Source organism: Rana temporaria, chromosome 5 (genome assembly GCF_905171775.1).
Source record: "Rana temporaria chromosome 5, aRanTem1.1, whole genome shotgun sequence".
NCBI lineage: Eukaryota > Metazoa > Chordata > Amphibia > Anura > Ranidae > Rana > Rana temporaria.
Window position 1 is genome coordinate 133,266,881 of NC_053493.1, and position 25,647 is coordinate 133,292,527.

A 25,647-nucleotide genomic window follows, 5' to 3' on the forward strand; every position below is an offset into this window, starting at 1 on the left:
AATCCCCATTAATCTAAAATGTATTGTATCATGATAACAAGACATTTCCTCCCTTTTGTATCATTATGTAGTATAGTGATGGTAAGGTAAAGCAGTACCTGCAGTGGTGAGCCCTGTCCGGCTTGATGCTACAACATTTCGGACACTTGTAAACCACCTGCCCCGGTTTCAGCTGCAGGCTTTCAATGAATTCCTTTGTGGCATTTCCTTTTGGAACAGTACCCTAAAAATAAATGCATTCATCATATACTTTGTAATTATATATATGGTACACAGGGTAGACAAATAAATAGAGAACTCAATGCGAAGCCAGTCAGTCCAGAAAATAAACTTTAAAAGCTGCTCTTTAACCTCCCCCTGCCCATTTTTATTTAACCCCTGCTTACTAGGTTGAGGGTTCTGCACACTTTAGATGCTTACCCACGCATCAGATCCAGCATCTTCTTACGGAGATCCTTTTCTCTTCTTACATTGCTCAGGTCTACACCACCATGTTTTAGTGCGACAACATAGGGAAGCTACCTTCTATCGGCAGGCCTCTCGATGACATGCTGCTGGGCAGGCCCCCTCATTCTTTTCTGAATGAAAGCCTATGCCTCTCGGGATATGCGACGTGTATATCCCAGGAGGCACAGTGCAGGTCATCTGTCTAAGCGGGTGATGTGCATAGGGGGTGGAGCCCAAAAAATACATAGAAAAAAAAAGGTAATGTTTTGTGCTTTGTAGCAGAGGAGAGGAGGAGTGGAGAGGAGGGAATTTTGTTTTGAGGGTGAAGCTCTGCTTTAAAGGATCAAGGGATTATATAAAAAATTGGAGCTTCTATCAAATCAAAACCATTCAAGATATACCGTATTTTTCACTACATACGACGCACTCCCCCCCCCCAAAAAAATGGGGGGCCTATGCACCTTATGGAGCGAATATTGACTACGCCTCCCCCCGTAGCGTTAGAATACAGGCGCTCTGCTTCTCTGTGGCAAAAAAAAAAAAGAGGACAGGATGTGAGGCACATCCTGGCAGGGGCGTACCGAGGGTGTCAGTGGCGTCACTATGGGGGTGACCCCAGCTAGAGGTGACAGCAACCCAAGAGCAGCGAGAGCCCTGGCTGCTCCCTTTGATCATTTTTTTTTTCCCAGCCGGGAGACCCCCGGCGCCATGGCCGCACTAGCCTGGTCCAGTCTGTCCCTGTATTTTCTTCTTACTCCTCCCACCACTGCTGCCAGAGGTGAGCTGGTGATAAGGGGGTGGGAGGTGTGGGTTGGCATGGTATCCACTGAACATTTTTATTTTTTTCCTCCTGCACTGTCCCATTTTTCCTCCTTTAAAACCTAGGTGCGTCTTATGGAGCAAAATTTTTTTTATTTTTTTTTTGTTTCTCCAAAAAAGAAAAACTCAGCAATTTTGCTTTTCTTTAGTTTTAAAAGGGATACTAAAGTCTCTTTTTTTCTATAAAAATAACAAACAGGTTATACCTACCTGCTCTGTGTAGTGGTTTTGCACAGGGCAGCCCAGATCCTCCTCTTCTCTGGGCCCTCTTCAGCACTCCTGGCCCCTTCTGTCTGTCGAGTGCCCCCACAGCAAATGGCTTGCTATGGGGGCACCCGAGCTGAGCTGTAGCTCTGTGTATCCATTCAGACATGGAGCCACGGTTTGGCCCTGCCCCCCTCTCTCATTGGCCGACTTTGGGAGCCAATGGCAGGAGAGTCCCGCTTTTGAAGTGCTTTTCAGGCACTTCCAATTCATTTCAAATGGAGAGAGGCACTTTTTTTTAGCTCTCCAAACATGCTTCAAAGATGCTGCTTGCAGGAGTTTTTTCACCTCCCTGCCAGCGCACCGCCCCAGTGTGAAAGCATCTTGATTTTAATGGAAAGTCGTTTTTGTGAGCTTTAACGCAAAAGCGTTTGAAAAACTCCTCAGTGTGAAAGGGGACTTAAAACTGAATGGGTTGTTTTACAAGGTGATCATTTACAATCACTTTAAAAAAATCTGAAGGAGCCTGGAGCTTCTCTTTAACAAAGAGGAACAGCAGTATTTTTTTATGTTTCGGAAAAATGGGAAATGGCTCTATTCAGCCCACTGACACCAACAATGGGGCAGTATTCCCTCCCACCGACACCGATTATAGGGCAATATACCCAGGTCCATTCCCCAACTGCTCTGCAAGTGAAAACGAAAGCGACAAACATTTTATCACTTCCCGTTTCAATTTATTTATTCCCCTGGCTATTAGGGGAGGCAGGTAATCAAGCATGATTTGTGACAGGGAAGAAAAATGTCAATGTCTCCATAAAGAGAGCCTGTCAGACCCCTTGTGATAGCAAGAACCTATTACATTTTTTTTTTTTTTTTTTTAGGTAGTGTCGTTTTTTTGCCATTTCACAGGCGTATCTACACATCTAGCTTCAAGCCTATCCTTTTATATTTCACCAAACAATTGCCTATTATCTGGCATTTGTGTACACTAAAACTAACACCATTATATTCGACATGGCCTCAGAGAACTCATAGGAGTGGATTTACTAAAGGCAACAAGTTTGAAAAAATGTAAACATGTCCCTGGATGCGAAGTGATAAAAACTCCAACTGCTGAACTTTTTTTCCCCTTAAAGATCGTTACATATAAACAAATGTCAGGATGTACCAAGTATGCATATCTATGGGCAGTGCCTTCCCCCAAATAGTCTCCCCTTATCTTGGAAGAACAGTCTATCAGACCAAATAGCTACTCCTGGCTTTCAGCCCACTCTCTCTGATGGGAGCCATCAGCTCTACATGTTTTATGCAGTCAGTTTGCAGTGGAAAATAGAAGAGGGCAGAGAAAAGCTGCTAAACACGCATTAACACCTAACAAAAACGCTTCTAAAAGCACGTGTTAACAGACGCGTTTTCCTGGTATCGATACAGGCTTTGCAGTTCGTTTTTTTAACGCTCTGTGTGCATGAGGCCTTTGAGCATTTTTTTACAGCTGAAAAACTCTTTTCAAAACCCACTAGATCTGTTCTTTTTTTTCCAGCCAGCAAACGCCCCAGCCAAAAAATGCTGATAAGAGACTGCATGGAAACATTGGATAAGATGCTGGGGAGTTTGCTGGCTGCAGAAACAAAAATGTCTAAAGCCAAAGCAGCTGTAAAACTGCCAGTGTGCATGAGGCCCAATTATCACCCATTGACTATCTTCAGCGTTATAGAAACTTCCACACACTGTAATGGTTACCATCAAATTTTTTTGCATGTTACAGCTAAAAAAAAAAAAAAAAAAAAGAAAAAAGGGTTTTTAACATTTTGTTTTATTTTTTATTTATTTTTTAGCTGCAAGTCAAATAAAACCAACTGTTAAAAACCCTTTCCTCTTTTTTTTTTTTTTTTAAAAAAGACAGCTGGGAGCAGATAGCTTCTATATTGGGCACACTGAACGTGTTTTTTTTTCTCTCTCTCTCTCTCCTCTAGACATCTTTCCTCCTGGCAGAGGTATTTGGGGGTTAAACCATTTCATTGGCCAGAATAATAATATTGGTCCTATAAAATGAACGCTCAAGCACTAAATGCACCTAGCATTAAATTGAGTTTAGACTCATTTAGAGGCGTCTTTTCTGACAAAACCCTACTGCTGCTGGATGCACTGGCTGTGTTTTTTTCCTCCTCTGCCTCTAAAAGCCTGTGTGTGCATGGACACACAAGCCAACAAGCAGGGGCGTTCAAAAAAAAAAAAAAAAAAATCCAGACTCCCCTAAGAGCAGTTGAAAAAAGTCCAGTTTGCATGAGGCCTTGGCATTCAGAATCTAGGCTTGGATCCACTTTTTTTTTTTTGTAAGCATGGTTGTCTTCCCCTGTGATACCAGGCCAACACACCACTAAGGATGAGCTCCAGCGTGTTCGCATAGTACACGCGCAGAGCCCGCCAGGAAGTCTGCACGGCACCGCGCTAATCACAGCCAGGAAGACATTGTCCCGATGCTCAGCTGCAGAGATCAGGAAGTGTCTCCCTGGCTGTGATTAGCGCAGCGCTGTGAAGACTTCCTGGCGGGTTCTGCACGTGTACTATGCGAACACGCCAGAGCTCATCCTTACACACCACACACATGAACTGACACCACCAGAACAAGAGGGGCCAGTACTAGTTTTATTGGCCCTTCTTAAAGCATTGGCTAAATAAATACCAGTTTACAAATGGAAATTTGTCTTAAATTACAAAGCAAATAAGGCCTAAGTAGGTATGGCAACCTCTGACATCACCACAATTTGTTTGTCAAATGACAGCACTTAGTGCTTTTTTTATGCAAACACTTGACTTCTAGTGTAGAACAATCTGGCTCGCAAAAGTAAAAAGAAAACCGTGCAGCGCAAATGTGTAAATAAATGACATCAAAGGTTAATAACCAATAATGATAATTAAATGAATAGAAAACAAATGAATAAAGTCTGTGATAAATATATTAATAAATATTGGACATAGAAATAAATGAAAAAAGTCCATAGAAAGTAAATCCACCAGTGAGAGGAGGTTCACACACAGTGACAATCCCTTCACCCAAGGCTCTCTAGGTACTCTCACCTCCAGGAGTGGACCCCTGAACTAACAGGAAGTCAAACCAGAAGTTAAGCAGATCGATCAGATTTTTTTTTGCCCACCTTCCAAGCCAAGTCACCAGGACACCATGTGTGGCATCAGGAGCAGCTGCTTCAATCTGGCTCGCAATTTAGAAAAAGACAAGTTGGAATATGGCTTCCTACCCCACCGTATAAAATTCAAATGGCTAACCACAACATACAAGGCAATTCACAACTTCACCCCCATCTACATCACTAACCTCATCTGCAGATATCACCCAAATCGTCCCCCCCAATCCTCCCAGGACCTCCTGCTCTCTAGCTCCCTTATTACCTCCTCCCATGCTCGCCTTCAGGACTACTCTAGAGCCTCTCCCATCCTCTGGAACTCCCTGCCCCAGTATTTCCAATCAGCCCCTACCCTGTCCACCTTTTGGAGATCCCTGAAAACTCATTTATTCAGGGAAGCCTATCCCACACCCACCTAACAATTGTCCCCGAGCCACCCCCAGCAAATCATTCTCTGCAGCCAATACCTTTTTTACCACCCCCTCCCTTTAGAATGTAAGCTTTACGAGCAGGGCCCTCCTGTACCCTTTGTATTGAACTGTACTGCAATTCTGTTGTCCCCACTATACATTGTAAAGCTCTGCATGAACTGTTGTCGCTATATAAATCGTGAATAATAATAAAAATAAATAAATGTTTTTGTTCCATTAGACCAGGGTTCACCAAGCTTCATAAACAGAATAAATAATGACGCAGGCTTGGTGGTCAGTGGGAATAAAAAAATTAATTAGCACCCCCATGATTGGGTGGAGGAGAAATAGTTCCCAATCATTGGTATTAGTGGGAGGAATAGTACCCAATTGTTGGTGTCAGTGGGAGGATTAGTGTCCCATCGTTGGTGTCAGAGGAAGAATTTATGCTTCATCATTGGCGTCAGTGGGAATAATAATACCCTTCTGTTGATGTGCACAGCCCCACTGCAAGGAATATTTTATTTCCAGAGGTGAGCTTTAAAGTTGCTTTTGGCAGCAAATTTGGAGGAGAATGCAACCAGAACTCGGAATAGGTCATTGGCATAGAGGCTCAACATTTCCAAACATCCATGCAAACACCACAGATGGAAGCGATATTGAGGATCACTATAGCTATATCTCCGATGGCTAAAATACAGAAAGACAATGGAAAGCCTTATGCCCTGTACACACGATCACACGATCACTTTTTGTGATGAAATAAAATGACATTTTTAAAAATGTCATTTAAAATGATCGTGTGTGGGCAAAATGTCATTTTATGTCTTCTGAAAAATGACAAAAAAAAAAATTTGAACATGCTTGAATTTTTTAAAATGTCATTTTTTGTGTCATAGAAAATGATCGTGTGTGGGCAAAAATGACGTTTTAAACCCGCACATGCCCAGAAGCAAGTTTTGAGACGGGAGGTAAAACTACCATTCATAATGGAGTAAGCACATTCATCGCGCTGTAACAGACAAAAAAGCACGAATCGTCTTTTACCAACAAGTAACCAGCTAAAAGCAGCCTCAAGGCGAATAGAACTTCCCCTTTAGAGTGGACTGCCGTCATTTTGTTCATCATTTTTCAAAAATGATGGTGTGTGGGCAACATCATTTTTAATGATGAAGTTGGAAAAATTTCATTTTTTTTCATCACAAAAAGTGATCGTGTGTACAGGGCATTAATGGTTCCCATTTTATATGAAGATGGGGACCCAGGCATATGCTGTTGATCCTGATTGTTGCTGAGGGTGCCCAGTAAAGAGCTAAAATTTTGGTCTGGAGATCAGAGGAGATGTCAATTTTAATGATAGTTGCAATAATGTTGCCGAAAAATCAAAAGGTTGGATTCAAGATGGAGTCCAACCCACATTGGTACCATGCATGCTATGGCATCAATGAATCTCTTAGTACCTCTGTGGGGGGGGTTGTATAATACACTTGCCCTCCTTCCCATCATCAGGCATGGGCGACATCATTCTCCCTCTGAGTAGTCCAAATTCCACTGTGTGCTGCAGAGTATTCAGGTCAAATATTAAATAATCAACATTCTCCTAAGGGCCAGTTCACACTAGACGCAGTTCCGTGTGCTTTTTTTCTGCACAAAATGCATGCACAGTGTTTTCCGTGTATTCTAATGGCTCTAGTTCACACCATGCAGTCAGTTTCTGCACCGAAAAGCCATTGGAATACATAGAAATCACTGTGCATGCATTTTTAGTGCAGAAAAAATGCACACAAAACTGTACGGAACTGCGTATGGTGTAAACTGGCCCTAAATCTTGTTAGCAGGACGACAATGTTAACCCCTGCACTATCAAAGCTGGAAAAAGGTGAATCAATTATCCAACTTCAGTTGTTTTTCTTTTTTAAACGTTTAATGCAGCATTTCAGAAAGGGGGAGGGATGCCACACTAAAGAAGTGGTCCTAACATGGAATGCAAGGCCCACTTTTAAGTGCGCCTCTTGTGCCTGAAGTGGTAACATTCTTCTGCTATACTGAGGACTTTAAGTGGTGTAACTCATGTCAGTGTCCAACAGAACCTGAAATCTTAGATTTGCACAAACCCAAAGAAAAAACTCCCATACGATCAATGCCTGATGGAACTTTGCATTGCCAATGTCTCTGCTATAGTATATAGCAAACGGAGTGTAAGGAATCATTTGGTACACAAGAAAGGAACAAGCAACTTTGCCAAGATTCATAAAGATGACACAAAAAGTTACAACAGGGTGCTGTATTAGCTTTGTGTTTCCATGACATGGAACTTACTACACACCTTCCTGAGTAAACATTCATCCTGATAAGTGAGGCTCTCAGCGACAAAGATACCAACTAGGGTGTTCCACTCTGACAGTAAATATGTCTTTGCAGCAGAATTCTCAAAGATTCACTTATATTTCAAGCAATCTTATTAACCGTTTACATGCATAGAGGTTAAAACACTCTAAACGCTACACAAAGAGCCAAGTCAACATTTCTGCACCTATAAAGTTGCACATTTATTTATGCGGTGGTCACATGCAGCTCAGTGTCGTGCATTTCATATAGCACAGACTTACAGATGATATAAATTGCTTTAAAGTATAAAACTAAAAAGGTAAAACTTTATTTTTTTTAAGTTTTGAATAGAGTGGAGATGGATTAGTTAGGCTTTTATTGCCGTCTGTGCCCCAGTTAGGGAGATTCACCCTCTCTATTTGTCCCATTTACATTACTATCAAATTTGGGGTGACCTCAGAATAGCAATATATGGGAAATATTTCAATGGGGACACTAGTTCTGGTGGCCCTGGTGACACCCTGGGATTGCCTCTCACTTCCTGTTTTGATTATGGGACAGGAAATTAAGAAATAACCCCCCCCCCCCCGATGGTCAAAAAAACAAGTTATAACCCTTCATTACTCTACCCCAAAAAATAAAATAAAAAACATAATCCTTTCGCCTTTAGTTACACTTAACCTGTGCTGAGAGAAATACGTAGAGTGCAATTGCTGACATCCATCCAAAAAAAAAAAAAAAAAAATAGTTGTCTGGCTATATCTGGCTTTTTACATTTTTTTGAATCCCTGATGCAAACAAACATGGAGCAAGTAAATTCTTGTTTCAGGTCAGCGACTTTCAAAATAAAACGGAGAGGGTACATTTATGAGACAGGTATAGAATTTGTTTAGGACCATGTGAAACACAAGGCCCGAGAGCCGAAAGAGACCTAGAGAGAGAGAGAGACAGAGACCTAGAGAGAGAGAGAGACAGAGACCTAGAGAGAGAGAGAGACAGAGACCTAGAGAGAGAGAGAGACAGAGACCTAGAGAGAGAGAGAGACAGAGACCTAGAGAGAGAGAGACCTAGAGAGAGAGAGAGAGAGAGAGAGACCTAGAGAGAGAGAGAGAGAGAGAGACCTAGAGAGAGAGAGAGAGAGAGAGAGAGAGAGAGAGAGAGAGAGAGAGAGAGAGAGAGAGAGAGAGAGAGAGACCTAGAGAGAGAGAGAGAGAGACCTAGAGAGAGAGAGAGAGAGACCTAGAGAGAGAGAGACAGAGACCTAGAGAGAGAGAGAGACAGAGACAGAGACCTAGAGAGAGAGAGAGCAGAGACCTAGAGAGAGACAGAGACCTAGAGAGAGACAGAGACCTAGAGAGAGACAGAGACCTAGAGAGAGACAGAGACCTAGAGAGAGACAGAGACCTAGAGAGAGACAGAGACCTAGAGAGAGACAGAGACCTAGAGAGAGACAGAGACCTAGAGAGAGACAGAGACCTAGAGAGAGACAGAGACCTAGAGAGAGAGAGACAGAGACCTAGAGAGAGAGAGACAGAGACCTAGAGAGAGAGAGACAGAGACCTAGAGAGAGAGAGACAGAGACTGCCAGGAGGTAATAGAGCCGGGCAGGTGAGATGTGAGGAAGTTTTTGTGGGAAGGGGAGGAGATTGAGAGATTAGGTCTGATGTGGGCAGAGGTAGGATAGAATGGTGCAGAGGTCAGAGCCACAAAGGGGTAGAAGTGAGATGTGGATAGCCTGCGAAAGAGAGCTCAACCCTGCACTAAGTGCGCAGCGCACCCCTGAACTCTGCACGAAGTGCGCAACACACTCCTGGTATTTATAGCCCCTTGCCTAAGGGGGGGGGGGGGGGGTGCATGGCCGAGTTCCCGCACCTACTGTCTGAGAAAAAAAAAGCCCTAGATAAATTTATAGTCTTACAGATAAAACCGGCCCTTTGAGAACAACCTTAATGTTGATGCAGCCCGCAATGAAATGGAGTTTAACACCCTTGGTTTAGGACATATACAGACCTGAAATTGAATGACTTATTACATCATCATGCATAAAAATATACAAAACAGCAATACCATAATATCAATACTTACAGGATCTGTAATCATAGCCCGCATATGTGATGCCAGTGCCATAAAAGCCAAAATGTTAAAGATGATCCCATTAATTGTGCTATAAATAATGTCCTTGGATGGTAGCAGCATAACAAAAATTACAACAAATTCAGCATAGAAAACCAGGAACCAGGTCACCACGGCACATGCAATGCCGCAGCCATCCTTGATAAACCACACTTTATCCATGGAGTTATCCACGGGCGGCGGGGCGCACTTCTCTGGCTGGAGGTACTCAGCTGTCCTCTCAATGTCGCGGAAGCGGTGGCTTGGGGGCGACATGATAAGTTTTACATTCCATATTTTTTTCCTAAAAGAGATAGACAATTGACATATAAAAGGTTAGCATAAACAATAAAAAAAATATTTTTTAAGCATTTTTTTGTTCAATAGAAATTAATGCAGTTTTTGCGTTTGAGAGTTTCTGTTCAAATGCGATAATTGAAAAAAATAAATAAAAAAAAAAAACTTATTTGGCTGGACTTCTCCTATGGATCACAGAAGTGCAATTCGTTTTGCACTTCTGTGACCCGTTTTCAGCAGGGAGCAGGCTAAAGTCTGCTTTCTGCTGATGTCTCAGATGTCAGTCCAGGCACCGCGTCATCGCGACAAAGTCTGGATCAGCCAGGTGCCTGGACTGATACCCAGCTCAGCCTCAGCAAGCTGCTGAGAGGCTGAGCTGGTGGCCCCCGCCCCCTACATAGCCCAGTGCTCCAATGAGCGAGGATGGGGCAGAGCAGAGAGCTGTGACTGACAGTATGCAGCTCTCTGCTCGGGGAGCTTTGTTCTCAGTGCAGAGGTACAGGGGGACAGATGCAGCATCGCACTGATGCTGCATCCACCAGGGCGAGTATAATTGTGGGAAAAAAAATATTAAATCTTTACTTCCCTTTTAAATAAAAATGTATTCATTATTTCAATAAAGAAAATGAATAATCATAAATAGAAAATAAATAGCGTAACCTTAACCCCTAATAATAATCCCTAACCCCAAAAATTAACCCCCTGATCTTAAAGCGGTTGTAAACCTGCATATCATTTTTTTTTTTTTTACACCAGCAAAGAAAAAGCCATAATGAGCTAATATGCACCGCATATTAGCTGATTATGAAATACTTACCTCGAAACGAGGTAGGTAACTTACCTGGACGGCGATGACGTCACTCCCGCGCATGCGATTTCCTTTCCGGCATGGGTCGGCGGGGCCGGCCCTTCAGCCGAGGATCCCCCCTGCGCATGCGCCGCTGCAATCAGCGGCGCATTGCGAGGGGAAGATCTCCTAAACCGTACAGGTTTAGGAGATATTCTTTATACCTACAGGTAAGCCTTATTATAGGCTTACCTGTAGGCAAAAGTGAAAAAAGTGGGTTTACAACCACTTTAACCCATACCCTAACAAAATAAATACAAAAATCTACTTCTACCCACTTTAGATAAAAATTTACTTAAAAATAGGCCCGTTATCTATATATAAAACTCAACGTGTGTGTGTGTGTGTGTGTATGTATGTTCCAGCATCACGTCCAAACGGCTAAAGATATTAACATGAAACTTGGCACACATGTTACTTATATGTCAGCAACAAACATAGGATAGGTGGTTTAACCCTTACCCACCCCCATTTGCCATGGTCGGGGTTTTTCTTTAAAGTCCCATTCAACTCTATGGGAAATACATGTTACTTCATAACTTCCAAACGGCTGTAGATATTTCGATAACACTTGGTCACATGTTACTTATATGTCCACTTAAACTATAGGATAGTTAATTTATCCCTTAACTACCCCCATTTGTGAGGGTCGGGGTTTTTGTTTAAAGTCCCATGCAAATCAATGGGAAATGTATGTTCCCACATAACTTCTGTACGCCTGGAGATATTTCAATAATACCTGGTACACATATTACTTATATGCCAAATAAAAATATATGACAGTTAAATTAACCCTTACCTACACCCTTATATAAAAGATGGGTATATTTATATTACTATGATTTTCCTCCCCAAAAGCTTAAAGCGGGGGTTCACCCTATATAAAAATTTTTTTTTTTTTTTTTTTTTCCTCTAGCATTAAATTTGGCATAGTAGCGCGAGCTACAGTATGCCTGTCTGTATTTTTTTATCCCCGTACTCACTGTGCTATTGTACATTGAAGATTCCGGGGAATGGGCGTTCCTATGGAGAGAGAAGGTGATTGACGGCCGGCCCTGGCACGACACGCTTCTCCGGAAATAGCCGAAATAGGCTTGGCTCTTCACGGCGCCTGCACATAGCCTGTGCGCAGGCGCCGTGAAGAGCCGAGACCTACTCCGACTGTCTTTGGGGAGCGTGACGTGCCAGAGCCGGCCGTCAATCATCCTCCCTCTCCATAGGAACGCCCATTCCCTGCGGCAGACGGAATCTTCAATGTACAATAGCACTGTGAGTACGGGGATATAAAAATACAGACAGGCATACTGTAGCTCGCGCTACTATGCCGAATTTAATGCTATACTGTTGTTAAGGAGGGTGAACCACCGCTTTAAGATAGGAAGACCGGGCAACGCCGGGTATTCAGCTAGTTTTTATATATATAAATCAAAGCTAGCATTGAATTGGTTGCTTTACGGCATTTTCACATGAGGCAGACCCTGTCCAGTGGATCTGCCTGCTCAGCGGGGGGGATCTCTCTGCTGATCCTGGCTCCCGGCTAAGCAGGCTGATGACAGGTCTGTGTCTGTTCTGCAGAGCAGACATGGACACAGCACCCTATCCTCTATGGGGCAGTCAGATGGAAGTGGACCGCCTGTCCGTTTCCATCTGTGATCTGATCCGCTGGACAGATGGGAAACGGATCGCCATCCGTTTGTTTTTTTATCGAACTTGTTTGGATTCCGGCGGGTGTCTGCTGCCATTCGCCGTGCCATAGAGAGCAATAAATGGTCCGATTGGGTCCGCCTTGAAAAAGATTTGTGTGAAAGGGGCCTTAGGTATTTGCTCTATTACAACTTAGAATACACAGGGTGTAAAGCTTATAACTTTGTCCCACAGCTGCTGGTGTGCATTTGGAAGATGCAGTGCCAATGCATCATAAGTAACGCATCTCATCTTTAACTTTCCTCTATTTTTTACTTTATTGAAATGCCACAAAGCTACATTTTCTTCATCGTAATTCACCACAGCAGGTTGATGTGTACTGATTTAATGGTACATAAAGCAAAACTGCCTCGTCTATATGTTGGGACTGCACTGGGCAGGGCCCCCCCAAGGCATATCGGAGTGAACAGGCCTTGGAAAAAACACAATTCATTACTCAACAAGATCTGAGGTTAAAAAAAACAAACAAAAAAACAAACACACACTGCAAAAGCTTCTATAGCACAAATATGCACAATCAATAAAAATAGAAAATACAAAGCGCAAAAAAAAAGAAAAAAAAGAAAGAAGGTTTGCAATACAGAATCTCCTACCTCAAACAATTCTGAGCCTCATGCTTTCAACTGCCGAGTGCCAACAGTTGAGAAAACAGACACACAGACATCCACAGCACAAATCCAGTGTCCTTCACATCAAAAACTGAACAGAAAAAATAAAAATAAAACACAATACACCGACTAAAGAGCACACCTGAAAGGTTCAGAAAAGCTTGAACATATACCATAAATCTTTGAAAGCCAGCTTGGAAGTAGGAAGAAAAGAGTTTTACCGACAACCAGGAAGCAAACTGTCATTACTCAGAGTCATTTCTCTACCCACACCTGAGACGGCTCCTCCCAGCAATCTCCTCCCACACCCCCAGAAACGCACCTAGATCATCATTTGCATAGCACAAAGGTAAATGCAAAGACTGCACTACAACTACAGAACTGTACATTGACTGAAGATAGATAGTACAATTATCAGAAGTCTAATTGAGTCATTACATGTCCTAACAGCAGATGATCCCTTACAGTACTTGTATTTCCTGTATTTAAAAAAAAACCTCTCCTCTGCGATCAGGAATCACTTCGAAAAACACAAAGGTGACTTTTTTTTTTTTTTAAATACAGGAAATACGAGTTCTTCTGGTCTAAAAAAATAAATAAATAAAACTCTTGCAGTGCGCAATCTTTCCATGGACAGCGCAAGGGTTAATTGCTTGAGGGGTTGTAAAGGTCTGTTTTTTATTTTCTAAATTGGTTCACTTACCTTTTCCTTTGATTTCCCTTCTAAATGTTTTTTTCTTTTGTCTGAATTTCTCACTTCCTGTTCCTCCTCAGTAAGCTTGCCCCCATCATCTTAGCCATTCTGTCTGGGGGTTAGTGTCAGCGCGCTCACCCCTCCCCACAGGGAAAGGAACCTATTTAGAAAATAAAAAAACAAACCTTTACAACCGCTTTAGTAGAACTTTTTTTGTGGGGTTTTGCTTGTGTGGAGGGATTAGAACTACCGTCTGGTTTTTATTGCAGGCATCCCAGCTACAGGTGGTGGTCACTGAAGTCACTGGATATCTATGAACTGTCACTGAAAGTTGCACTATGGTGGAATTTTGTTAATATTTGGATTTGATTCATGAGTTTTTGGTTGCGCTACACAATATTTATCATATTGGGTTTTTATTGCTGTCTACAAGCGATTGTAAAGTTTCATTTTTTTCCCTATAAAAATAACAAACATGTTATACTTACCTGCTCTGTTGTAGTGGTTCTGCACAGAGCAGCCCGGATCCTCCTCTTCTCGAGTTACTCTTCTGTGCTCCTGGCTCCTCCCTCTGGTTCAGTGCCCCCACAGCAAGCAGCTTGCTATGGGGGCACCCAAGCCGAGTCACAGCTCCCTGTGTCCATTCAGACACGGAGCACCGACCCAGCCCCACCCCCTCTCTCTTCTGATAAGCTAGCTGCCTTTGATTGACAGCAGTGGGAGCCAATGGCGCTGCTGCTGTGTCTCAGCCAATAAGGAAGGAGAATCTCGGACGGCTGAGATACTTGTGGTTGTTGACATCGCTGGACAGAGAGGGACCTCAGGTAAGTATTAGGAGGGCTGCTGCACACAGAAGGCTTTTTTTATCTTAATGCATTAAATAAAAAAAAATGAACGGTAGATGCTTGTAAATGCAGGAAACACATTTAGGTGCTTCTGCATTAACCAGTTGGTAACCGCCCTATAGCCAAAATACGGCTACAGAGCGGTTCCTGTACTCTAGGAGGGCGTCAATGTACGTCCTCCCAGAGACTGCGTTGTGCGCGCCCGAGCGGGCGCGCACACGCGATCGCCGGTGCTCGCCGGGTCTACGGGACCCGCAGCAACAGCACTCGCGGTAAGGAGCCAATGGAAGCGGCTCCTTACCACGTGATCGCGCCGTCCAATGACGGCGCGATCACTTGTAAACAAACCGGCGTCATGTAATGACGCCGGTTCCTCCCTCTCCTCTCTGTACCGTTCGGTACAGTGTGAGAGGAGAGGGAGGGGGGGGGGATCGGGCGGCAGCAGCAGCCGCCGCACTGTGGGCTGGATCTGTGACAATTGCAGTCACAGATCCAGCCATCCCTGCGCAATACTCTGCAGTAAAAAAAAAAGAATGATGAGTGCAATACTCTGCAATACCCCACCCCATACTCTGCAATACCCCACCCCATACTCTGCAATACCCCACCCCATACTCTGCAATACCCACCCTGGGGGGGTGGGGTATTGCAGAGTATGGGGTGGGGTATTGCAGAGTATGGGGTGGGGTATTGCAGAGTATTGCACTCATCATTTTTTTTATTTTACTCTGCAATACCCACCCCCCCATACTCTGCAATACCCACCCACCCATACTCTGCAATACCCACCCATACTCTGCAATACCCCCCCCCATACTCTGCAATACCCCCCCCCATACTCTGCAATACCCCCCCCCATACTCTGCAATACCCCCCCCATACTCTGCAATACCCCCCCCCCATACTCTGCAATACCCCCCCCATACTCTGCAATACCCCCCCCCATACTCTGCAATACCCCCCCCCCATACTCTGCAATACCCCCCCCATACTCTGCAATACCCCCCCCCATACTCTGCAATACCCCCCCCCATACTCTGCAATACCCCCCCCCATACTCTGCAATACCCCCCCATACTCTGCAATACCCCCCCAATACTCCGCAATACCCTCAATACTCCAATACCTTGCAATACGTCGCCTATGGGGATTTTTAAGTAGCAACGTTTGGCGCAATTTCACGAGCGTGTGCAATTTTGAAGGGTGACATGTTGGGTATCTATTTACTCGGCGTAACTTCATCTTTCATATTATGCAAAAACATTGGGCTAACTTTACTGTTTTTTTTTTTTTTTAAGCACAAAACTGTTTTTTTTTTAAAAACACGCGTTCAAAAAATTGCTGCGAAAATACCGTGCAAGATAAAAAGTTGCAACAACCGCCATTGTATTCTCTAGGGTCTTTGAAAAAAAAGCATATATAATGTTTTGGGTTTCTATGTAATTTTTTTAGCAAATAAATGATGATTTTTACATGTAGGAGAGAAATGTCAGAATTGGCCTGGGTGCTCCAGAACGCCTGATGGTGCTCCCTGCATGTTGGGCCTCTCTATGTGGCCACGCTGTGTAAAAGTCGCAAACATGTGGTATCGCTATACTCGGGAGGAATAGCAGAATGTGTTTTGGGGTGTAATTTGTAGTATGCATATGCTGTGTGTGAGAAATAACCTGCTAATATGACAGAAACTAGATTTTTTTTTTTTTTTTTACAGAATTTTCAGTCTTTTTTCTTTTATAGCGCAAAAAATAAAAACCGCAGAGGTGATCAAATACCACCAAAAGAAAGCTCTATTTGTGGGAAAAAAAGGACAAAAATTTCAGATGGGTACAATGTTGTATGACTGAGTAATTGTCATTCAAATTGTGAGAGCACCGAAAGCTGAAAATTGGTCTGGTGATTAAGGGGGTTTTCGTGCCCAGTGGTCAAGTGGTTAAAGTGGTTGTAAACCCTTACATATACTCAGCGATACACCAAGATGGAACAAATCATCCTACAAAAGTTTTACCCGTTTATCTGCTGTCTTCTCTCTCTTCTACATCCATTCAAAGTGCAGAATTTCTAAAGCTTGTCTGAGAAGTTATATATATATATATATATATATATAAAAAATAAAAAAAAATAAGAGGGAACAGAGAGCTGAAGTTACACTCTGCAGAGCTCAGACATCTGATAGGAGGGACGGGATACCACCCTTCACACAGCAACAGAGCTGAGGCTGTCAATCAGCTGGAGCTTCCTCTCCTGTCACCTTTTTTCTCTTGGTGTCAAGGAAACTTGTCAGGGGTGACTCATGCTAACAGAGGAACGAAGTAGCAGACAGAAATCACACTTAGTGCTCTTAATTGAGAACACACTGGATTTGCTTTGTACATCTATCATGATTTTTACAACCACTTTAATTCATTACACTGGCCAGAATAATAATAATTTACAAGTAACAATTTACAAAGCATTCACTTGTGGCTGAATGTGGTCCATACCGCTCCCCAGACGCCAAAAAAAAAAGCTGAACATTTTATGCCTCAGCATAAAGAAGTTGCTATGCATCCGTGAGCATGAGATCTTAAAGCGGATCTCCACCCTAAAGTGAAGTCGCGCTGATCGGCCCCCTCCGGTGTCACATTTGACACCTTTCAGGGGGGTGCAGATACCTGTCTAAAGACAGGTATTTACACCCACTTCCCGGCCACACGTCACGGGCAAAAGACGGGTTTTTCACTGACATCCTGTCCGTCCCCCGTTGTGTGCTGGGAACACTCGGCTCCCAGCACACAGCGGGAGCCAATCGGCGGGCGCCGCGTGACTCGCACATGCGCCGTAGGGAACCGGGCAGTGAAGCCGGAGCGCTTCACTTCCTGGTTCCCTCACCGTGGATGGAGGGGGGAGCAGCAGGGTAACGAGCGATCGCTCGTCCTCTGCTGCGGACACCGCTGGACTCCAGGACAGGTAAGTGTCCTAATAAAAGTCAGCAGCTGCAGTATTTGTAGCTGCTGGATTTTAATATATTTTTTTAGTGGCACATCCGCTTTAAGGTAAAACTAATTTAGAGAAAAAAAAAAAGCACACACACACACACACACACAATATACAAACTGTGGTAATTTTAAGGGTCCATTCACACTATTGTGGTGCATTACCGCACTTTTGGTAACGCACCCACACAGAACAGCGTTGTGTTCATTTTGAATGGGCTGTTAAAACGCACAAAAAAAAAAAAAAAAAAACACACAGCTGTAATATTTTTGGCAAAGCAGCACAACACCAGGCAAAAAGTATGTGTGTGCACTGAGGTGTACTCAAATGCAGGTTTGTTTTCATTTACAGTAGAAGTGCTTTGGGGTGCTATTCAAAGTAAATGGTAAAGCAAAAAACATACATAGCTCTGAGATAATAATAATATATTTATATCAGAACTGTCTTAATTCTTGTGGCACGGATCCAACAAGGTATTGGAAACATTCTTCAGAAATTTTGGTCCATATTGACAGAACACCACTCAGTTGCTGCAGATTTGTCGGCTGCACATCCATGAGGTGAATCTCCCGTTTCACCACAACCTAAAAAGGTGCTCTATTGGATGGAGATCTGGTGACTGTGGAGGCTATTAGAGTGCAGTGAACTCATTGTCATTATCCTGCTGGAAAAAGCCCTCAGAAGCCATCTTGTACATTGTGGTCAAAGGGATGGACATGGTCAGCAACAGTACTCATGTAGGCCATTAAACCATGCTTAATTGGTACTAATGGGCCCAACGTGTGCCAAGAAAATGAAACCACCACCACCAGCCTGAATTGTTGATACAAGGCAGGATGGATCCATGCTTTCATGTTGTTTACGCCAAATTCTGACCCAACCTTCTGAATGTCGCAACTGAAATCCAGACACATCAGACCAGGCAACGGTTTTCCAATCTTCTATTGTCCAATTTGGTTAGCCTGTGCAAATTGTAGCCTCAGTTTCCTGTTCTTAGCCGACAGGAGTTGCACCCAGTGTGGTCGTCTGCTGATGTAGCCCATCTGTTTTAAGGTTCGATGTGTTGTACATTCAGAGCGTGCATTCTGCATACCTTTGTTGTATCAAGTGGTTATTTGAGTTACTGTTGACTTTCTATCATCTCAAACCAGTTTTCCCATTCTTCTCTGACACAAACAGAGCATTTTTCGTCCACACAACTGCCACTCACTGGATATTTTTCCTTTTTTAGACCATGCTCTGTAAACCCTAGAGATGGTTGTGCATGAAAATCTCAGTAGCTGAACCCTGCACTCTGCGCATTGGGCACCCCCGAGCGCTGCACATAACGCACTCGAGGTATTTATTGTCCTCCCACAATTGGGCCACACCCACCATATACATACACAAGCAAGGGGAAGGGGGCTTGGATCTTAGACTTCAGACCTTGGTTGGAGTGCAAGGTTTGCTTTAAACAGGAATGCCAATCACATTCCCTTATAAAAGAGGAGTAAAAACATAATTTACAAATCTGTGTATGAAATCCAACCACTTCTTTTATAAAACTGCAAGAAAGGAAAATGCAAATTGAATGGAAATAAGTTTATTTTGCAGGATTTTTATAGCACCAACAGTTTGCATAGAGCCTTACAAAATAAAGGCAGAAAGCACAATACAATACAATACAAGGGGACTCAGAGGGCCTTGCTTACAAACTAAGTGGGAGGGTTAAATGACACAAGAGGTAAAAACTCTGGGGGGGTGAGCTAACAAAGTAAAGACAGTTATTAGTAAGAAATAGGATCGGTTTATCTAAAGAGATGTGTTTTCAGGGATCACCTAAAGATGGATAGAGCAGGAGACAGTTGGACAGTTTGGGATAAAGAGTTCCAGAGGATAGGAGAGGTTCTGAAGGCAAGCATAGGAGGTGACAATGGAAGCTAGAGAACAGGTGGTCTTGGGAGGAACGAAGAGAACACTTTAGTTTTCATTTTGAGACAAGGGCAACAATGTAGCTGGAGGCAGAGTTTGTGCGTTTAGTTTTAAAGCGATCCGAAGGGCAGGGGCTGCGTCGGCCACTAGCAGGGTGCTTTTAACGCGTGCTAGCGGCCGAAAAGGGGTTAAAACCACCCGCAAAGGGACGCTGCAGTGGCGCTTTGCCAGCAGTTCAGCCGTGCTGCCCATTCATTTAAATGGGCAGGAGCGGTTTACACATCACTCCAAAGATGCTGCTTGCAGGAGTTTTTTTCTTTTTTTTTTTTTTAACGTCCTGCCAGCGCATCGCCTCAGTGATAAAGCCCTCGGGCTTTCACACTTATGCCCTGTACACACGATCGGGATTCCCGACGGGAAAAGGTCCATCGGAAATCCCGAGGGGAAAACCCAAGAACCTGCTCTCGACTTTTCCCCCCGTACAGACAGTCGGTTTTCCCGCCAGGAAAACTCTGATGAGAGCTTTTCCTCAGGAATCCCGATCGTGTTTATGCTTCATCTGAGTTTTCCCCCCACAGGAAAACTGCCAAAAAGCAGGTTCTCTTTTTTTTTTTTTTTTGCACGTTTTTTGGGCAGTTACCCCATCGGAAAAACTGGAGCATACACACGGCCAGGATTCCCGGCCAAAAGCTCTCCTCGCAGTTTTCCCGTCGGGAAACCCGGTCGTGTGTACGGGGCATGAGACTGCAGGGGAGCCGTTTTTCAGGCGCTATTTTTAGCCAGGTGTTTTTTTTACCTTAATGCATAAGGTGAAAAAACACGAACCTTTATAACCCCTTTAACTTCACCCTAGTGTGACAATGTCAATATATTTAGCAATCTGCTTAGTGGGACCGCAGACTCTGGTTTTATGAATCTGTGCTGTACCACCTTCACACAATAATCTATATAAGGGGGTGGCTTTGAGAATGCCTTGCCTGTGTATAATGCACACCATTCAGGGGATGGTGTTCCCATAGACCTAGGCCATGGTTTTTAAGGAGATTTCACTAGCATTTCAACAGCAAAGTGGGATGTTGCACTACTTCTATGGTCATCTGTAGCCCTTTCCTACCACGCCGTGTCTGTGTGAGGAAAGGAGAGCCGTTAACTGGCAAGAATGTCAGTACATTGTTTACACTTATACTGATAATCACTGCCCTAATAATTAGTGTAGCCCATCAGTGTCACCCATCAGCGACCATCAGTGCTGCTGACTATCAGTCAGTCCCACCCATCAGTGACCATCAATGCCCATTCGTGCCTCTGATCAGTGCAGCCCGATGCCATCTGCCTCCTCAGTAGGGCTCTGCCCCAAGAGCATCTTTCTCATACAGCTCAGAGCTGGCATTGACAGTTTCCCCTCCCTCCTCCCTTGCACGGATGGGAGAGGAGACAGCCGATCTGCTCTTTCTGCCCCCCTGCCCCCTCTCCACCCGTGTGTGCACTGCAGGAAGCGAGAGCTCATTACTTTCACACTTCATGAGGGGCGCACAGAAGAAGGGTGGGGGTAGAAGGAACAGATCTGCTTTCTCCTCTCCCATCTGTGCGGGGGAAGAGGGAGAACGGTCAATGTCGGCTCTGAGCTGTATGATAGAGACGCTGTCAGCCCAGAGATGTGTCTAGCAACCCTGCTACCCCTGCGAATCAAATGCGATTTTGCACCACGCAGCAGTGTGAACCGGACCTAAAGCACTTACAATTCTCTTCAGTGTTCTTTGTTGCAAGAATGTGATCTCAAAAGACTCATGTAATATAAAAATTATTAAAAATAACTTTACTTTTAAAATGTAGTTTTCTTGTCCCACCCGTGTGTCTTTTTCCTATAATTTATGGCAAATGTAATTACTCGGCGATCCCTTGTTATCTAAAGTATCCCTTATTTCCAAATCTGCTTTTCATGCTCATCGGAAGAGCTGCCCCACTTTTCGGAATGTCTCGCAGGCGCACTGCCCCAAATCACACATGAATGAATTAGAATCGGTTTTCAGGCGCTTAACAGACGCTATATTCAGTGCAAAAGCGTCTGAAAACCACCTAAGTGTGAAAGGGGTCTAACTGGGGCCTCCACCATTTGACTAAAAAATGTCCTGAATGACATTTGCATAGTTGAGTGAGCAGTTATGTCTTCTCAATCAAATATCAGGATAGTGAAAGTCCTCCATGATTATTACATCTCCCCTGCAGTCCCAGTGTGAAAACCAGAGTGCTTTCACACTGGAACGCTGCGCTGGCAGGACAATAAGAGCACTTTCACACTGTCACCGCCTGAAAAACACTGATAAAGCGCTGCTAAAACTAGCAGCGCTTTTAACCCCCGCTAGCGGCCGAATAAAGGGTTAAAAGCGCCCACAAAGCGCCGCAGCCTATTGATTTCAATGTGAAGAGGCAATTTAGGAGTGGCGTGCACAGCGCTCCTAAAGCGACTCAATGAATCTGCTTGCAGGACTTTTTTTTACATTCTGCCAGCACAGCACCCAGTGTGAAAGCACTCGGGCTTTCACACTGGGATTGCAGATGAGGCTTTTTTTCCCCAGGTGCTTTACAAGAGCCAACACCCTCTGGGAAGCTCTCTCCAAAAGGGATTTAGCTTGTGGGCGTGCTCCCGTGCCATACAATCGGCGTTCATAGCCACCGATTGTATGACTCAGCCCCACCCCCCGGGTGGCCGTGTCATTGGATTTGATTGACAGCAGTGGGAGCCAATGGCTGCGCTGCTTTTAATCTATCCCAATTAAAGCGGGGGTTCACCCTAAAAAAAAAAAAATCTTTATCTACCATCCAAACGAGCATACTAGCGTCAGCTACAGTATGCCCCCTTTTTTTTTTTTTGCGCTGTACTTACGGTTTAATCCGTAACTTTCGTTTCAGACTCCGGCGGGGAAATGGGCGTTCCTATGAAGAGGGGAACATGGATGACGGCCGGCTATGGCGCGTCACACGTTCCGAAAAAAGCCGAAATAGGACACGGACATATACGGCGTCTGCGCAGTCAGCTCCTAGTCTGTACGCAGGCGCCGTATAGCGCCGTGAAGAGCAGAGTCCTACGCTGGCTATTTTCGGAACGTGTGACGCGCCATAGCCGGCCGTCAATCATGTTCCCCTCTTCATAGAAACGCCTTTCCCCGCGGGAGTCTGAAACGAAAGTTACGGATTAAACCGTAAGTACAGCGCAAAAAAAAAAAAAGGCATACTGTAGCTGACGCTAGTATGCTCGTTTGGATGGTACATAGTTGTGTTTTTGTGTGAACCTCCGCTTTAAGAGCCGACAAGACCTGGGGAAAGCAAGGCGGGATCGCACCCATGGAAATTTGGGGGCTCAGGGGGGGGCAGTGACTGCATAGGTGAAAAAACACTATGGTTTACAACCACTTTTTTTTTTTTTCTTTTTTTTCTTTTTCTTTTTTTTTTTTCCGCCTCAGAGAACTATCAGGATATTCAATCAATTTGCGTTCATTTCGCAGTCTCCTTAGTTCGCATCATGGTTGGAAAATTTATTTATCTATTCATTTCATTTTCTTCCCCTTTTTTTTTTTTTTTTTTAATATATATCAGTTAATATACAAAAGGAGAGGAAGGAAAGAAAAAATACTTAAATACAAAAATAGATACATTAGTTTCCCCAAGCCAAACAAACCCTCATCCCACCCTCAAGTCACCCCCAACCCTTCTCCCCGCCTTCCCACCCTCCCCTACCTCCGGAAATCAGTCTCCTATTGAATCACTCTTTGCCCGATAATCTTCCTACTCTATGTCAAATCATCTTATCATCCTGTCAATATACCTTGGTGTAAGTTTAAAGTTGGCCCAGTCCTGCCATTTTCGTTTAAATCCGCCTTCTCCTTCCTCTCCCATATACCCGAGCTGTTCAGCATAATATAGGTCATTGATTCTGCAAAACCAACTCTTCTCTGTCGGGCTCATAGGGTCCTTCCATTGTTTGGGAATCAGACTCTTTGCTGCATCTAGTACGTGAGGAAGTAAGGTTCTCATGTACTGTTTAGTTGACATTTCTGTCCCATGGAACAAGCAGACCCATGGATCAGGAGGTATTTTAATTCTGGTTATCTCCTCAATTACCAATAATATATTATTCCAGTATGTTTTAATTTTTGGGCAGGTCCACCATATATGTGACATAGTTCCCACTTCAAGACAGCCCCTCCAGCAATTTTTGGAGGTGTCGTCTTGATAACGGTGTGCTATGGCCGGGGTTATATACCATCGTGCTAAACACTTGAAATTCATTTCGATCAGTGCACAATTAAATGAGGTCGTATGGGTCCTTTCTAATATTTTCCTGACCTCTATCTCGGTTTTACCCGTTCCCAATTCCTCTTCCCATTTATTAATATAAGGAGGGGGGCCGGGGTCTTTTAATCCCATCAATATTTTATAAATTGCGGAAATCGCGCCCCTTCCCCCTGGGGCTAAACACAGGCGCTCCAAAGGAAGCAAGTGTCTATCTGATCTCAGGGGGGAGGGGAGGGAATCCACAAAATGCGTCAACTGCAGGTATCGCCACCTGTTCAACTCAAACAAATCTTTTTTTTTACTTAGTTCCTGGTAGGTAAGAATTTTGCCATCTTTTAATATGTCTTTTAATTGTGCATGTGGTTTTTTAATCCAATTACCAAACAGGTCCATTTTCCCTGGTACAAAAAAATGTGTGTCATATAGAGGGATTAGTGGGGAATTATAGCCCCATCTATGTTTTTTATGTGCCCTATCCCATATAAACGTGGATGCCAATGTGATTTTGTGCATGTGCGGGTTTATTTGTCTAAAATGTGGCGGTATCCAAATCTCTTTTCCTAACCGTGACTTATTTGAGCAACTTTCTATTCTCACCCACCTTTTCTCTTTGTTATCTCTGACCCAATCGATCACCCGTGCCATGTGTTTAGCCCTATAATATGTGTAAATATCCGGTACCCCCAGACCACCATGTTCCTTATCTCTAGTTAACACCTCCATACTTATGCGCACCTTTTTGTTTCGCCATATGAACCTATTTAGTAACTGTTTTAGTATTTTAAAATAGACACCCGGTAATGCAATTGGTAACATTTGCATTATATATAGTATCTTAGGGAGTGTAAACATTTTAAAACAGTTTATTCTCCCTAGTAGGGATCTTTGTCTCAGTGCAATTCTCTTTAGGTCTTTTTTAATATCATTTAATAATGGTATATAATTCTGCAGGTAAATTAAGTCAGGGGATGAAGTAATATTGACTCCCAAATATTTTATCTCGGTATCTTTCCAGATAAATGGGAACTCTTGCTTATATCTCCGTATATCCTGTGCGTTCACGCTAATATTAAGGATTTCTGATTTTAGAGGATTGATTTTAAAATTGGATACATCTCCATACAATTTGAGGGTTTTTAATAGATTCGGGAGTGTTATAGTTGGATTCGTTATAAATAATAAGATATCGTCGGCGAACGCTGCGAGTTTATGTTCCCCATCATTTGTTTGAATCCCCCTGATGTCGGGGTTATTTCTAATCCCGGCCAGCAATGGTTCCAAAGATAAAATGAATAAGAGAGGGGACAGGGGGCACCCCTGTCTAGTCCCATTGAACATTTCGAATGACCCTGACAATGTCCCGTTCACCTTAACTCTTGCCGTTGGGTGTTTATACAGAGCGCTTATCCACCCCATCATTTTTGGACCGATCCCGATAAATTCCAATGTGTTCAATAGAAATCCCCAGTCTACCCTGTCGAAAGCCTTTTCGGCATCTATAGACAGGAGTAGACCTGGGGATTTACTATCTTTTATTATCTGTGTCAACAGAAGTGTTCTGATGCTGTTGTCCCTACCTTCCCTCCCGGGGACAAAACCTACTTGGTCAGTATGTACTAAATCTTTCATGATTATTTTCATTCTCCCTGCTAGGATTTTGGCGAACAATTTTACATCTGCATTTAATAGCGAGATGGGTCTAAAACTAGAACATAAGGAGGGATCTTTACCTATCTTAGGGATTACTGTAATTGCAGCTTCCAAAGCCTCTTGACGGATATCCCAATTTAAACCGATACCATTTATATAGGAGCACATCCTGGGGACAAGAATGTCACTGAACTTTTGATAGTATGCAGTTGTTAGCCCATCGGGGCCTGGGCTTTTCCCCTTTGGTAACTCCTTTAAATTATTACGGATTTCCATTTCCGTTATAGGTTCTTCTAGAAAACTAATTTTGTCCTCTGGTATTTTATTTAAACATGTGTTACTTAAGAATTTTTTTATAT

At 43.5% G+C, this 25,647-nt stretch overlaps 1 protein-coding gene across 6 annotated transcripts in view; it reads right to left on the reverse strand.

The window, feature by feature from the left end:
* The window catches only part of ZDHHC3 (zinc finger DHHC-type palmitoyltransferase 3), a 98,237-nt gene that overhangs the window by 48,199 nt on the left and 24,391 nt on the right, over positions 1 to 25,647 (reverse strand). The window contains exons 1-4 of one of the 6 annotated variants that reach the window (XM_040353140.1): positions 13,096 to 13,216; positions 12,908 to 13,013; positions 9,440 to 9,770; positions 99 to 223 (exon numbers count right to left, since the gene is read on the reverse strand). In XM_040353140.1, coding sequence (XP_040209074.1) covers positions 99 to 223; positions 9,440 to 9,742 — 428 coding nt within the window. In that variant the 5' untranslated portion in view covers positions 9,743 to 9,770; positions 12,908 to 13,013; positions 13,096 to 13,216. Of the gene's footprint in view, positions 1 to 98; positions 224 to 9,439; positions 9,771 to 12,907; positions 13,310 to 25,647 lie in introns of those variants that run through there. The other 5 variants (XM_040353138.1, XM_040353141.1, XM_040353139.1 and 2 more) reach the window with 5 other exon arrangements.